General features: G+C 39.9%; 1 protein-coding gene across 1 annotated transcript; it reads right to left on the bottom strand.

The window, feature by feature from the left end:
- Window positions 1-16,497: 16,497 nt before the first annotated feature.
- Window positions 16,498-17,256, bottom strand: LOC307126647 (ciliogenesis and planar polarity effector 2-like; the record flags this gene model as incomplete). The annotated part of the gene is made up of 1 exon (XM_079817276.1): window positions 16,498-17,256. One exon carries the CDS (start codon window positions 17,254-17,256, stop codon window positions 16,498-16,500), a length of 759 nt encoding a protein of 252 aa, XP_079673402.1.
- Window positions 17,257-17,584: the final 328 nt, after the last annotated feature.

The following is a 17,584-nucleotide window of genomic DNA, read 5'->3' as shown; positions in this document are numbered from 1 at the left end:
CTCGACGAGGACCTCTGCTGGTGAAAGTGAGGGAAAGCACTGGGTCGCAAAATGTTTTGCAACCATTATCTTAGAAGCAAAAATGAATTAATGGATAGATGAATGAATCAATAAATTAAATACATGACAATCTGTTCCTTTACATACTCCTAGTAACTCAAACCAATAAAGATAACATTTTGTATTGTGAATGTGGACATTTTTCCTGTTTGTGAACAAATAAAACTCACGAATAAAGGAAGTAGACTAAATAAATGCAGGTGCATGCACACAAAGAAACACACACACATATATATATATAGAAAGAGAGAGAGAGAGAGAGAGAGAGAGCTCCGCCCAGCATACGGCCGCTGTGGCTAGCTAGCTCGGCTACCTCCGATCACGGCTTCCGCTCCTTCTCTCCGCTCCGTCAGACGGGTCTCCAGCCTCGTTTCTCACTCAATCTCTCGGCTCACAAACATCACGAGTCCGCGGCCCTCTTCTCTGAGCCTCCCGCTCAGTTTCATCGGCTTTACTGGCTCCTTCTAGCGTTTTTTTTTCTTGAATTGATATTTACTTATTTAGAAATCAGGTGTCCCCTATTATTTATTTAAAGTAAATAAACATTTACTTTTTTATTAGTCATGTGGCTCATTTTTGAGAATAAGAGGGATTAATCATAACCCACCCAGTTCCCATTACACTATAATACCCAAGTTTACCACTGGGATACACATGAAACATGGGCTCCGTTCTTCGTACCTCGCTTAATACATCTGAGATGATTTGACAAATCCCAGATCTTCTAATCATGATGACTGATCTCTGGCTAATTTGTGGATTGAATAACAATATCTGGATTAAATGATCTGAGATTACTGCATGTTATTGTGTTCCCTGAAGAGGGCAGATGCATTGATACTCCAAACCATGATCAGCAGTGCAGCGATTGGCTGGCGGCAAGACAGCAACGTAATGACATCATATAATTAAAAAAGCCACCTGGCAAAAAACTTGACAAATTAATAAAAAAAAGAAAGGCATTTCTGGACCTTCATAAGGAAACAGCCAAACGACCAAACCAACATAAAAGCTATAATAAATAAATGAAATGAGCGCACAGGTACTGCGGTGGGGGGTAAAAAACCTGCCAAATGACCTAACGAGGGGCACGGGACATAAAAAAAAAACAAAGGCCACGTTAACTGACTTCTCATGGAAGATGTATCGGTTTATAAAAGGCAAGAGAAAAGCAGTAGATGAGGTCCCACAGACATCCCAGGCCGGTGCTGGTCTTTCAAAAGCTAAATGCAGAAAATATGACGAGGCATATCTTGCTCTCGGCTTCACTGTTAATGAATGCGTTTGAAATTAAATAGACGTGCTTTCAAGGCGCTGCAGGAGCTGTGTCTGGATGACGGCCGCTTTCAGCTGTACTTCCGCCTCTCTCGCGCCTAAGTTCGACTCAGGAGAACGAACTCCAGAGGACGGGAGGAAACAAGTCTGGTACTCTGCTGATGGAAAAGCAGCGTTTTTGATAGCGCCACTCAGCTCGGTCTCACTCCTGTATGTATATTTTAGGCTACAATAAAACGAAATATGTCATAAAACACCACTCTGGCTCTTTTCATTTTCATTAAAAAAATATGAAACATTAAAGGTCCTGTTCTTCGTGATCCCATTTTTCAAACTTTAGTTAGTGTGTAATGTTGCTGTTAGAGCATTTATAATACCTGTAAAATTATAAAGCTCAAAGTTCAATGTCAAGCGAGATATTTTATTTAACAGAAGTTCCCTTTCAAAGCCTACAGCGAACGGCTGGTTTGGACTACATCTCTGTACATCCTGCTTTAATTACGTCAGTAGAGCAGTATGTCGACTAACCTCCGCCCACAAGAACACGCGAAAAAGGGGGCGTGGTCTTGTTGCTCCCGCGTGGAGAATAGGAAGTGTTGCGTTCGGTTGCGTTCGTATAGTTTGTTTGTTGCCATGTTGTCGAGACGCTGTTATTTTCATCCCGGAGTCAAGTCACCTTTGTTTGGCTTTCCCAGGGACGCTGTACTTAGAGATCATTGAGCGCATGCATCCCCGTTATGGTGAGAGGCGTGACCTTTCCGGTAACGTGCGCTCTGCGTGCGCTAAGCTGCTGTCCAATCACAACACGGGAACCGCTGGCACAATCAGAACTCGTTACGAGTTTCTGAAGGAGGGACTTCATAGAACAGGGAAATCTTTCAAGCCGTTTTGAGGACAGTGAAAACAGCAGTATACAGATAAGTAAATTGTGTGAAAAATACTGTGTTTTTTTACACGCGAAACATGAACACATGTTATATTGCACACTGTAAACACAATCAAAGCTTCAAAAAAACACGAAAAACGGGACCTTTAATAGCCACACAAATGTGGTTCAAGCAATGCATATTGATTATCTTCACTGTATGTATATTTATAAAAAACAAAATATAAAACACAACCCTGCCTCTTTTTGTTTACATAAAAAAAAAAAACATTAATATGTGACAGTTACACACTGTCTTCACACACAGACGAGCGGTCATTCTATCACTTAATGTCGTTGCGGAGAGAGACTCTATTCTTTCGGTGAAATCACAAAACAACATTCACACAAGCGTGTCCCTGCTCTTAATATACAATCATTGATGAACATCTTTATGAGAGCGGATTAGAGCCTGAAACCTTTGACACGGTTTACAAAACCTCTACCACCAGACCACTAGGGAACTCAAATGTTAACAGCAGATCTACCGGTATGTATTTATTCACTAATGCGAAGAATCTCAGGACTAATAATATATTTGGTGTATTATATAAATATTGTTTGCAAATAGTCCCAAAAGGATTATTTCCCAACTAGAATAAGACCTAGAATTTCGTTCATTTCGAATGTTCTGTTTCTTTATGCTTTATAAAAAATACAAATATGTGGTCCCCCCCAGTGTTCTAGACATGGTTACGGCCTTGGCGAGGCGTTCTAACCATAAATATCTCTGGTTCTAATAACGTACTGTAACAGAACAGTCACTGACAGACGCGTGTGATCATTTCTGTGTTCTTGCTCCACTTCATCTGCCAGTGAACCCATCGCTCTAACAGCTCTGCTGCCGCCATGTTTCAACACCTGGCCCCGCCTTGATGCGATGATTGACAGGGCGGGCGGAGACTTGATCGGCTCGGATTGCATTTTCAGTTCCACATTGAATTTTGCTACATTCATTGCAGGACATATAATGAAAATGCAATCGCAAGTATCTTAACTGTGAGTGGAAATGCAATAAATAAAAATAAAACATTTAAACGATCATTTTGCTACAATTTTTGTTTGAATGTGTTAAACACATCTAAACATTTCTGGAATACATTTTCATTTTAATTGAGTATTTTATAAAGCGTTTTAAAATATGTATTTCAATTATATGTTAAAACTAGTGTAGGAAATAGTAAATGTAAATTATATTATTCCATTTGAATTATCATTTTGCTCCAAATGTTGCACACATGGTATGCAACATGTAAATTTAAATACTGAAATGCATTTGCCATTTTACATATTAGAAAAAAAAGCGCTATATAAATAAAGGTGACTTGACTTGACATATTGCATATTGCAAATTGAATTGCCCCACTTTATATTAGGTGGCCTTAAAGGAGCTGTATGTAGGACTGTGGCCAAAACTGGTACTGCAATCACTTTCAAATTACTGTTGAGCGGTGTATCCCCTCTCCCGCTCCCCTGACTCGAGGTTGCCAGATAGGCTGCAGGATGCAGCAGGAACGTAGGCTGCTACAAGGAGCTTTCAATGGCAAATGACGAGTCGTACACAGTAAGTTTTCTTTCTTTATGTTAATTATGTTTATGCTTCAAGAGTGATGTTTTGTGAAGTAATTATGAATCGCAAAAATTTACTAATGGCGATTAGCCAAATATAATTGTAAATATGAACGCTCGTATGTGACAGTACATTCCCACATGAAAAAATACTATAGTAAAATTACAGCAAAGCTAAATAACATTAGCAATGGTCATACAGGTCAACTTGCAGCATGTTTTGTCCACTATATATGCGAAGAACGAATGAGGAATAATTTTTACCGAGCTAACGTTAGGCTACTGTCTCAAATACGTTTTCACATTGCCATAATAGGCGTGCTAATGTTGTTTTCCTCAGCGTCTCAGCATAATGACAGAGAAACGGGCTCTGATAATGCATTACTAATGTTAGCAATGACGACTCGCCGTTTTTATTTACCAAACAATTCCTTAACGTTAACTTTTCAATTCAATGACCCACCTCCTCCATCTGCGCTAACCTAACGTTACTTTGCACGAACATGCATATCTTTGTTCGACTGTCATGAATATTTGAAATGTCCATTTACATTAAGTACAAGTTAGCCAAACATAGATGAACCTGACCTGTCCGGGGGAAAATTAGCAACGTTGGCATCAGTCTTCAAATTATTCTCCGTTTTCAGCCGTCTCCATCTTTCAAAGGCATCTCTTATACAAATCCTTGTTTTATTTCAGACACTGTCACAACATTTTTCTGATTAGGTTTCGTAAAGTTAGACATTGTTTATCCAAAAAGTTTGTAGCTGCAGCTGTGGTAACTAGAGCAGAGCTGGCAACCCGAATGCAGAAACACTACTGACTTTGTGATTGGTAGACAGGTGGAGGGTGGCGCTTCAGGCCAAAACACAACATGTCAACATCAACATCAGTTGAGGGCTGCAACTTCACTTTTAAAATGACAATATCTTGGCCGGACAACCGTTGTCAGTGATATAAGTATTTGAAATTAACATGATTTCTTAATGTCTAGTGACATATCAGGGCCATTTTATGATTAATTGAAATACATTTCTTACATACAGTTCCTTTAAGTACTATGTACTTACATCAAAAAATAAGTAATATGTACTTACTGTGTTCAAATTGTATTGCAAAACACCTTTGCTGATATTGAGGGGTAGAGTTAGGGAGAGGTGTGGTGGTATGGGTAAGTTTAAGGGTAGGGTTTAGTGTAAGGGAAGTGTCAACTGTGCAAAAACAAATGTAACTACAGAAATAAATTACAGACATAATTACATGCAGGTATTTTTTTAACCTGTGACATCATGAGTAGAACATAATGTACAATATTTGTCTGTGTGTGTTCCAGATATTCTTTTTGTTGTGGGGACCAAATGTGAAAAAGCAAAAGTAAAACCTGCATTTTTTTACATTGTGATAAGAAACTATTGATCCCCATGAAGAAAATACATTATAAATCATAATAAATTATATTTTTTGAAAGTGTTGCTTGTGTCCTGAATAAACTTTGAAGACTTTGATTTCATCTCTTGTGTGAGTGTTTCATTCTCTTTCCATGATATGTCAGAGAGTGTTTGCGTGCGTGTGTGTGTGTGTGTGTGTGTCAGCCAAAAAAAGGTATAAATAACCGACAAGTTACTCAAAAATTTTATGATTTATCTATTTACTGTACAGTGAGGAAAATAAGTATTTGAACACCCTGCTATTTTGCAAGTTCTCCCACTTGGAAATCATGGAGGGGTCTGAAATTGTCATCGTAGGTGCATGTCCACTGTGAGAGACAGAAAAAAAATCCAGAAATCACAATGTATGATTTTTTAACTATTTATTTGTATGATACAGCTGCAAATAAATATTTGAACACCTGTCTATCAGCTAGAATTCTGACCCTCAAAGACCTGTTAGTCTGCCTTTAAAATGTCCACCTCCACTCCATTTATTATCCTAAATTAGATGTACCTGTTTGAGGTCGTTAGCTGCATAAAGACACCTGTCCACCCCATACAATCAGTAAGAATCCAACTACTAACATGGCCAAGACCAAAGAGCTGTCCAAAGACACTAGAGACAAAATTGTACACCTCCTCAAGGCTGGAAAGGGCTACGGGGAAATTGCCAAGCAGCTTGGTGAAAAAAAGTCCACTGTTGGAGCAATCATTAGAAAATGGAAGAAGCTAAACATGACTGTCAATCTCCCTCGGACTGGGGCTCCATGCAAGATCTCGCCTCGTGGGGTCTCAATGATCCTAACTGTGCGTTCACACCGCCGCCGGCGAGAGCGTCAAACTTCGCTCTGGCCGCCCTGCCATCGACGCTGTAGAAAGATTCGTGGACGCGCTGCCGCTCTGACGTAGATCGAATGCTTGGTCTTTTTTGAAACGGCATTTAAAGGGGCTGCAAAGCAAACATTCATGTTGACCGGCATTTGTGCTGACTGACCACAAGTAGGGTATAACCGTATAATATAACCTCATGAAATCATTTAAATGTGAAAGTTTAAAAAAAGCAGATCGATGGAAAGAACTTAATTATAGTTACATGTTTGCTAACGAACTAAACCAATTAAAAGCCATTTGTGTGGTGGATAAATAATGTTGCACGTCTTCTTATCAAACCCGCCGCACCAGCAGTGATCAACCTCCTCTATTTTGCTTGGGAACTAATGTGGTAGGAACCGAAGTATACAGCGCTGCGTTCTCTAGAATCATCTCAAGCGGAGCACTACTACATTCCCATTGGTTGCCGCCGGCTGCCGCCGAACCGCGTCATAGCTCATTACCATAAAGTTGACCTGACTTCAACTCTCCTTGACGCCCAAATCGTCCAAGACGCGCCGCGCCGCTCTCGCCGGAGCTCGCCACCGGGCTCCCATTGAGAATGAATGACTTCCGGCCACTTTGACGCTCTCGCCGGCGGCGGTGTGAACGCACAGTAAGAAAGGTGAGAAATCAGCCCAGAACTACACAGGAGGAGCTGGTCAATGACCTGAAAAGAGCTGGGACCACCATTTCCAAGGTTACTGTTGGTAATACACTAAGACGTCATGGTTTGAAATCATGCACGGCACGGAAGGTTCCCCTCCTTAAACCAGCACATGTCCAGGCCCGTCTTAAGTTTGCCAATGACCATTTGGATGATCCAGAGGAGTCATGGGAGAAAGCCATGTGGTCAGATGAGACCAAAATAGAACTATTTGGTCACAATTGCACTAAACATGTTTGGAGGAAGAAGAATGAGGACCATCCCAAGAACACCATTCCTACTGTGAAGCATGGGGGTGGTAGCATCATGCTTTGGGGTGTTTTTCTGCACATGGGACAGGGCGACTGCACTGTATTAAGGAGAGGATGACCGGTGCCATGTATTGCGAGATTTTGGGGAACAACCTCCTTCCCTCAGTTAGAGCATTGAAGATGGGTCGAGGCTGGGACTTCCAACATGACAATGACCCGAAGCACACAGCCAGGATAACCAAGGAGTGGCTCTGTAAGAAGCATATCAAGGTTCTGGCGTGGCCTCCCTAGTGAAAAAAAAGTATGCTAAGTATACTTGCAGCCAGACTAATTATCAGTATACTTGAAGTGTGTTAATGATTAGTTCACTTGAAATGTGCTATTTTGAAACAACTAATTTTGTACTAAGTATATTTTAGTTGTAAATAAGTTGTATTAAAGTATAATTTGAAGTGTATTTAGTGTACTTTTATGTGCTAAATTGGAACAACTTTAAGTATACTTAGTATGCTTTAAGTATAGAGACTAACAACATGCTTGATTAGTGATATTAAATGTGCTTTATTTGTATTATAAGTATACTTTATTTGCATTATAAGTATACTTTATTTGTGTTATAAGTATATTTATTTGTGTTATAAGTATACTTTATTTGTGTTTTAAGTACATTACAAATGAATTACCAGTGTCTTCAGAACACACAAGCAATATACTATGAATATATATATATTTTCAGGTTTATTTATTTACTTTACCTTTCCTAAATACAAAAAATATACATTTTGTAGTCAATAACAATATAATGTATTATTACTTAGCTATACATTGTACAATATACTTTGAATGACATAATATCACACAGTACAGTAGTTTAAATGAGCTACTAAAGCTGTGAAGAGACAGTCCATTAACGAGCCCAAAAACTTCACATAGTTTCAGCAAAACTAAACAAAATCATCTGACTATGTTTTTCATTAAAACAACACTGGAAGATTAAAAATAACATTATTGGACCGATTCCACTGACCCTCTATACACAAATATAAATGACACATTATATTCACTTTTCTGATGAGCTGCTCAATTTCACACTTGCGTCTGATGGCCGCTTCACATCAGAGGCAGTTGACAGCAAATACTCGTGAAGAAACAGCATCTGTACACAGAATATACAAGACATAAGGTCAAACAGCGTTCATACAACTTTTATTCACGTTTACATTATTCTTACTTATTACTTACCTCCAAACAGCAGGACTTTTTCTCCAGTTCTCCAATCATCGCCTAACGAACCAGTTTGTTGTCTCCATCAAGGTCAGGCTGCAAAGTTCGCGAGTGAGAGACGAGGGAGGAGCGTCAGACAGACAAACAGCAGCTCTGCCTCTGATTGGCTGCAGGCGGTGAACAACATAATCTGATTGGTCACAGACCAAGTTGAAGAGACATTTGAATTCCGATAATACTCAACTCATAGGCTGTGTTCGAAATCGCCCCCTATACCCTTAAATAGGGCACTATTTGAGTGAACATCCATTTTTAGTGGTGTCCGAAACAATAGTGGACGTTTTTGAGTGCACTCATTCAATCCCACCATGCACCGCAATAACGAGTGTACATTAGATGTACGCGCTGGAGAATATGCTTGTTCGATGCCCGACCGGCGTATGACAGCAAAGTCCCGCGAGAGCATTTCGAGACCAAACGAGAAACAACTCCTTATGCTTTTGAAACGTTCTCTCACTCAACCGGACGGTGTACTCTCAACGCACTGAGAGTCGCGCCCTGAATGAATGAACTTACCGCTGTCCGATTCGCCCTATGTACCCTCATTCTCCATTACTCCACTACTCCAAAAACCAGCCAACAAGCTTAAAGTTAACCCTATAACTCTTTACTTGTGTGGCACTGAACTTACTTGGAAAGGGTAATAATAAAGCAACTAATAAGCATTTAATTAAAAAAATAACAATAAAATTTGTATATACCGTAGTAGGCCTATATATTTCATACTTTATAGTAGTCTACTATTTATATTATGGGCGTCAGAAGCAAAAAAAAATTTCGGTAGGTCCTTTAACAGAAACATTTTACTGGAGTAGATGCAATTTACAAAAAATATATTTAAATATATCGGCTTGTTTAAATGTCTGGTTGAGGAAGAAACACCTACGGAATACACAATCTTCATCAGCAGCAATAGTGTAGGGGTAAGACGCTTGACGTTAAGATTTGACGCAAATTGATCAGAGGTTCGAATCCGCCTTTTACCAAACTCGCACTGATCCTTTTTTCCATCATATATCAGATCGGAAAGGAATTAATTTTCTATGAATATGAAGAAAATATTAGAAAAGTGAAAATAAAGCTTCTAACGCGTTTAATCAGTGTTTATCAGGGTATGTAAACAGACGTGCTCAATTAGAGACGATACAAGTGAGTGGGCCCAATATCATTGGTCTTAAAAAGTGTGTGAGTCGATGCCATCTCCTGGCGAAACGCGGGAATTCATTCAATGCACGGGGCGACTCTCACAGTGCATTATGGGTATTCTCTAGCCTTCGAGCATACATCGGTTGCAAACTCGTTATTGTGGTGCATTGTGGGATTGTATGAGTGCACTTAATAACGTCCACTATGGTTTCGGACACCACTAAATGGCTGTTCCCTCAAATAGTGCCCACAGCTGAATCAATCATCCATCCATCTTCCGAACCGCACTGGTCCAGCCCAATATCATGCATACAGGTATAAATGATCCTTTTTAAGATGATTATTATATTGTTTGATTAAGGTTACATGCTAGTTTCCGTAGCAGAGTTCAGGATAAATCTTTTCATTATTACTGGAGCTGCCAAACAGCAAGCACAAACTGCAAAAACGGCAGCCTTTCCGGCGCACTTAGTGTCCGAAATCACTCACTCGTTCTCGAAGTGGACTATATCAGTGGACTAATGTAGGGAATAGTGATTGAGGGTATAGGGGGCGATTTCGGAAACAGCCATATTTTCTTGCGTTGTATTTTAGTGTGCCGTTGGTTTAATATAGAACTGTGTGTGCGATTGTAACACGATTCTTCTCTGCCAGTGTAAACTCATTAAACATATTTACACTTAAAGCACAACTACAGTAGGGCTTGTACACTGCATATATTTAAAAATGGGCTTTTAATGCATTAGTCATATTTGAACACTTATTTACTAATGCTTAATTTTAACACTTAAGCATGAATAAATAACCTTAAACATCAAATTTAACTTTAAATATACATACTTTAAATGTAAATATAATATACTTTTTAATATACAAATTAAGGATATTTAATATGCATTGTGCTTTCAGTGCATTGTTAGAATGATAAATTTGAGCACAGTTTAAAATATACTAAAAATATAATTAAAGTAATGTTCAAATAAGTACACTTTTAAAAAGTACACTGGACTTTCATTTTAAGTATATTTTTCTAAAATATATTTTTCTAAAATATGCTAAAATACAATTATTTTAAAGTGCATTAAAAGTTACATTGTGAAAATATGATTCTAATATACTTTTTATATGTTTAAAGATGGTACAATTTTTGTTAGTATATTTACAATATTCTATTGAAAAAGAGAATATACTTGAAATACAATAAAGTATACTTTTTTTTCACCAGGGCTAGCCAGTCTCCAGACCTAAACCCAATAGAGAATCTTTGGAGGGAGCTCAAACTCTGTGTTTCTCAGCGTCAGGTCAGAAACCTGACTGATCTAGAGAAGATCTGTGTGGAGGAGTGGGCCAAAATCCCTCCTGCAGTGCAAACCTGCTGAAAAACTACAGGAAACGTTTGACCTCTGTAATTGCAAACAAAAGCTACTGTACCAAATATTAACATTGATTTTCTCAGGTGTTCAAATACTTATTTGCAGCTGTATCATACAAATAGATCAAGAAAAATCATACATTGTGATTTCTGCATTTTTTTTTTTTAGATTATGTCTCTCACAGTGGACATGCACCTACAATGACAATTTCAGACCCCTCCATGATTTCAATCCATGATTCTCCATGCAAGTGGGAGAACTTGCAAAACAGTAGGGTGTTCAAATACTTATTTTCCTCACTGTATTTATTTAATGATAATTATAAAAGTGATGTATATTTTGCAATATTTAATGTAGCCTAAATAATAATACCAACATTTTTAATAAATACATTTCTTCTAAACGCTATATTTCTTCACTGTTAGTAGCTGCAAGGTAAATTGTGGTTGTGCTAGAGTGTGTGTACTGGCATTTTTCCAATTTACCTTGTCGTGTATTTACATGCTCGCGGCTGTTTTCAGCTGATTCACCACAGAACCTGTAATGCTCCCATATCACACGACTGTTGAATGCCGATGTTTCAAAGCCGCTTCAAAGTGCTAACAGGAAAATGATGCAACAGAATTTGATTCGGCTGTACAGCCGCTCTAGAGAAAACACTAGCCGCGTTTCCATTACCCTTCAAATTGCGCAAATTGAAGTTGCGAAATGAAAATACGCCCAATGGAAACGCATCAATTTCGCGAAAACTCCCATATATCGCAAAAAAGTTTTTATGCTCACATGAGGTGGTTTTTCAGGCAATTCGAAAAAGGATTTTCGGAAAACTGCAATGGAAACAGTTTTTTGCATTTACAGGTCACCTGCTACGGTGGCGCATTGCTGCCACATAAGGCCTACATATTTTTTCCACTCAATTATGTCCTATTACTGAGATGTCAGTAATATAGTTGAATATTTAGTGTCCCCAACTGAGCAAGCCAAAGGCGACAGTGGCAAGGAACCAAAACTCCATCAATGACAGAATGGAGAAAAAACCTTGGGAGAAACCAGGCTCAGTCAGGGTGCCAGTTCTCCTCTGGCCGACGAACAAATAGTGTATGATTATTATTCTGGCAACTTTACAGGTCAGAGGTCATATTAGATCAGAATATTTGTCCAGTTTGATTGAAAATCGGAGTCATCACGCCGGAGACGTGTTTGTTGAGGATATTGTGTCAATGTGGCGTCACAGAGAGTCTTTGTCTCATATTTATATCATGATATAGTTAATCAATATCACGTGATTGACGAGCGCAATATCCGGGTTTGAGCGGGATAAGACCTTTTGCGACCTGCTGTGTGACTAAAGGTCGCAGTGATGCCACCACCACATTGCTCAAATAATAAGCACTGCTATTTCTGTTGCACAAAATGGACGTGAAATGAAACAACGCTACTCGTTTTAGCTGCGCAGCGCAGATCATTTATCAGCTCGGACAATAATAGGCAGCGGAGCGCGACCTCAGAACAGGTTTAAACGCGGACTGGTCTCAATCACAGTGCTGGGATATGCAGTGAGCAGCTTTCAAATTCAGTGCATAATTCTCCATTATAAACCATAGATATAAACCAAGAACTAACGGCGATGACAGCTGACTATGCCATGTCGATTCAACATGCTCAATCGGCCAAAAAACACCCGACAAGGTTCGATTAGTGCAGATGATGTGGATCATGCCGCAAATACTTAGCTGACTAACGCTCAACGACGGACCAACTTTGGCCAACCGTCGGTTTGGTGTGCCAGGGCCCTTAAATTAAGCTGAAGGGTCCTGACTCTCTGCTGAATGATTTTTCCTCACCAGATGATTTGAAGCATCTGAAGAAGGGATAAATGTGAGGAGAAGCTCATGACAGCACTGATTGGACTTTCACAAAAGTGATTTCTCTCATCGTCTGCCCTAACTCTCAAGTCACACTACCTGACTCCTGAGTTACTCCGGACATTTGTTCTGCTGAAACCAGTCATGCTGCAGGATCTCCTCCATAGTCGCTCTCTCGGCTGGTTCATGAGCCAGACACTGTGAGATCAAATCCTGGAATTCTGTAAGGTTTCACAAGAGCGCTGGTTATTCACGTATGCACTGAATGTCCAGAAACTAACGTTGTCATGTATCGGTTCTGAAATATGTAGCATGTGTTATGTACAGGATTGTGCTGATACTCAATGTGTTTTTGGTAAGTTCTCTCACCTGCGGATACTCTGGAGTCAAAACTCACACGGCCATGTTCATTTCTTAAGGGCTGACATCTGCACACCGTTCTGTACATCATAATGCCCAGAGACCAGACTGTTGTCGGCTCCGCCTCATATTCAAAGTCTGCAAAGTATTAAGCAAATATCCATTTCCACAAATCACAACTCATTAGGGCTATGGTAATACAAAAAGCCAACTCACCTATAAATTGACCCTTATAGACACTTTTGACGATTTCTCCGCAGCCAAAGTCTATCAGTTTGATTTGGTTCGTCTCTGTGTTGATCACAAAGTTGTCTAACTTGATGTCACGGTGGAAGACGCCTCTGTCAAGACAGTGCTTGGCTCTGAGCACCGCTTGGTACATCAGAGGACGTGCCTGCGATTCACTCAGCGTTTCTCTCAAGACGAATCTGAACAAGTCTCCTGGATGAGGATGAACCGATCTTCCTCTTCAAACCAGTCCAGCATGTGCAGGATGTAGGGGCTTAGCGGAGGCCGATTCAGCAGCAGGTTCAGAGCCTCTTCTGCAAACAGTGGCTTGGAAACCCCAGGCTGGAGAAAAGAGGTCAACAAACCATTAGCTGACTTATAATTTGAGATATTTTAAATATATGCATTATGTGCAACTTACAACATCGATATAGCGGTCTGAATACCGTCCTGTTTCACTCTTAGTGATGAATTTGATGGCGACCTGTAAAAGAAAAAGAAGTTATTAAGTGCACTTGATGAAAGCACTGATCTATACGGTACAGTTGATGAACACAGCAAGAGTGATTGTACCTGCTGGCCATCAGATTTACGGATGCCTTTGCGCACAGTGCCAAAGTATCCTTGTCCAATATCCTCTTCCACTTCATAAAGTTCGGAAAATGGAACTGCAAAAATGCAAACATGTTAATATATGAGATTCATAGACCTGGAGTCTAAATATGCAGGATAATCAGTTTCTTTACAATCATATTTCTTTTGACAGGGAATCAGGAAAATAATGGATTCATCAGCATGACACATTATATTGGGAATGCCGGATGAAGGATTAGACATATGGCATGAGTTTAAATACACAGGCTTACTAAGAAAAACTAGACTAGAACTAGACAAGAGGTGAAATACTCACGGGTAGACGGTCCCGGGAAAGAGACGGTTCTTGGATCTTCGCTTCGCTCTGAATCGGCATCTGGAGATTCTGGAAATGCTAAAGGAGCCGGAAGAAGATCAGTCAGATCCAGCAAAGCCGGCGGCTCAAAGAAGGATGGATCCAGCTGAAGATCAGTCGTATCCTGTGAAGCCGGTGGCTCAGGTACAGATGGACCCGGCTGAGGATCGGCTGAATCTGTGTCGGGCTGTGGATGAAGTGGAGCCGTCTTCTTGCGCTTTATGAGTTGCACTGCTGCACTTTTTACAGTCCGACACATTTTTCTGAAGATTGTACAGCTGTCTTTCTTCTTCATTTTTGTTTGCTTTTCTAAAAACCCCAAAACAGAAACAGAACAGTTAGAAATTGTCTCCAGATATTATAAATCAAATACTGAGGCTAGATCCCAAGACACAAAAGAACAGGAATAAAATGACAGTAGACCCACCTTCAGCTGGATTTGCGTCACAGTTTGTGGGCTTGACGCTGGACGGGCCCGGCTTTGGATCAGTTTTATCCTGTTGAGCCGCTGACCTGAGGTGGGACGGGCCCGGCTGTGGATCAGCTGGATCTGTGTCAGACGGTGGCTGTAAAGGGACTTCTTCTTTCCCTCGACTTTTTATAGCCAGCCACGAGTTTCTGAAGAATGCAGAAAGGCGACTCTTCTTGCTTTTCGATTTTCGTTTTTCTAAAATAATAATAAAAAAGGATTTCTAGTTACTACATTGACTTTAATTAATTAAACATTTGACATTCAGCATGAATGCCACAGCAAAAGTAACTTCATTGAATGAACATCTAATTAAATTAAAAGATAAATGTGACCCGTGCTGGAAAAATGAGCACATTATCAAAAATGAGATATTCTTAATTTCACATTATCTATTAAAAAATCTACTCCTCTCAGAAAACGCACAAATAAAGACACTTTTAGATGTTGAATTGCTATTCGGAGCGTTGGGATCTCTAGACGAAATCAAAATTGATCAATCTTTCAATAAATCAATATTTTTCACTTAAAATGAGTGCACATCCCGACTCATTTTGCCAGCACGGGTCACAAACAATATTTAATTTGTAATTATAAACATATACACACATACAGTAGTGGCCAAAAGTGATGCTGTGCTTGGAGAGTGTAAATTGTTTTGTTTTAAGGCAAAGAAACGGCTAATGAATTATTACCTGCTTATGCTGTAGTTAATGTATATTTAATTTCCTGTCAGATTTTTTGCATAGTAAAACAAAACCTATATACTAAGCTGTAGTTTGAGCTTGTCAATTAAATACTTTGACCAAGTTTGGTGTTTTCCTCTTCCCAATGTAACATGATCCTCATATGACTATATATTTCTTGTGTTTAAAAACCTTATGTGTGAAAATATGAATATGAGATATATTCACCTGTTGAGCTGTTCTCCATAGCTGCTACAGTAGGAGACAGTGCTCTAGTGCAGAGGTTTTCAAACTTTTTGTGTGTGGACCACTATTTGTAATCAAAAAATTTTGCGGACCACCTCATAACACACATAATAAAATATGTCTACACACAGACCTACCTGAATTAATCCGCACCTCTAAATAGGCTTACTAGCACTAAAACTATAACTAGTCATCACATCAGTACAACAGGCTTGTTAAAAGAAAGTTTACTGCACACAACGGCTGCCACATATTTAATTTATTTATTCTGGCTCATAGATGCTCATAGAATCTGGCTCATAGATGCATCCGACTGTCAATCTCTTCATTTTTTGTAACTTCTGCCTCTGTCTCTTTTCTCTTCAGAGAACCTGTTGCTATCCACCGATCCATAACAGCACTGAACTTGAACGTCACGGCTGAGCGCCACTAGCCTATTTTAGTAATCGCACAATAACTTGACAATTTAATACAAATGTTATATCAATATAGGCCTACATATTCTTTTTACTTTTTATTTTTTAATGGGAATTTCCTAGTAAACTGAAGGTAAAAAAATATTATTTTATTTTATTTTGCCTTTCCACGGACCACCTGCAGTACCCTCACGGACCACTAGTGGTCCGCGGACCACAGTTTGGGAATGGCTGCTCTAGTGTTCATGGTGAAAGCAGATGTCCAGTGTTTGGCTGCTGATCGAGTGAAAGTCTTCGCTGCTGCTGACTTTTTTTTCTTTCTTTTATTCTCTCTGTTATGTAGAGTATTTCCAAAGCAGCATAGTCCATCCATAAATGTTGCCTTATACTGACCAACACATGTGAAATTGATCTACAATACACACAAGCTATACAATGATCTCTGAGCCCGTTTCTCTGAGATTAGCCTGTGGGGAGATGGAGACAGATGAAGCAGCCATACAGTCCTGGTGCCACAGATGTTCTGCAAGGGCATTTAGGAGAGGCGCTACTTCACCAAGCCCCGCACTCACATCACCTCCCACTCGGAAGACCGGAAGACCCCACAGCTCTTGAAAATGTGTTATGTCACCCTCTGTCACGTCTTTGTGCATAAATAAGTCAAATTTGGTGCCAACCACCAATTTAACCACTGGATCTGAAGATTCTGTGATCCGTGATATCTGATTTGAAAGATCATCAAAGGAGCCACGATCAGTGAAGGAGAACAGGAAAAGGATGGCATCCACCTGTTCCTTACATGACGGTAACATGTGGTCAAATCTTCGCATGGCACTTTCCCCACAGTCCCAAAGCTCAAAGCGGAAAAACAGCACACGGCCACTGTCCTTTAGTCTCACAGGCCAGAAGACCACTGTTGTCTCTATGCCTGTGGTCTCATAATGCATTTTGGGGAGATTGAGGCCAGCGAGACGGGCAGCAAGAGCACTCTTCCCGACTCCAGTTTTACCCGAGATAAGAACCTTGTAGCGAACGATGTCCACATTCATATGAGGAGGCATCATCGGCGCCTCCAAGAGCCCAAACTTTCGCCGTGTCTTCTTGTGCAGTATTTTGCTGAAGAACTCTCTGCTGTCTGCACAGCGGTGCCAATCCGCCACCAATATGGATCCAAGTGGGATAGCCATTTTAATTTAGCTAAATTAGTTAAATGAAGTGACTTGTGCTTTATATTATGATATCAAGTAACTTATTCTGGGCGAACGTCGCTGCTGCTGCTGATTGTGTGAAAGTCTTCGCTGCTGCTGCTGACTTTTATACTGGCGCAGCTCGGAATGTTCGCCGGAATGTAGCTCGGAATGTAGCCCTGTGACATCATGAGCCCTGTGATGTCACGCCGCGCAGTGGAGCCTCGATCGCTGCTTTCACAGATGATAAACTTTACAGCTTCATACAACATATCGTTTTGTTCATTTCATGCGTGTTGTGTCAATTTAAAGTATCGTGTGTGTGATA

Source organism: Gobio gobio (assembly GCF_949357685.1).
Source record: "Gobio gobio genome assembly, chromosome: 5".
Taxonomy (NCBI): domain Eukaryota; kingdom Metazoa; phylum Chordata; class Actinopteri; order Cypriniformes; family Gobionidae; genus Gobio; species Gobio gobio.
This window is presented reverse-complemented; position numbering and strand designations above follow the sequence as displayed.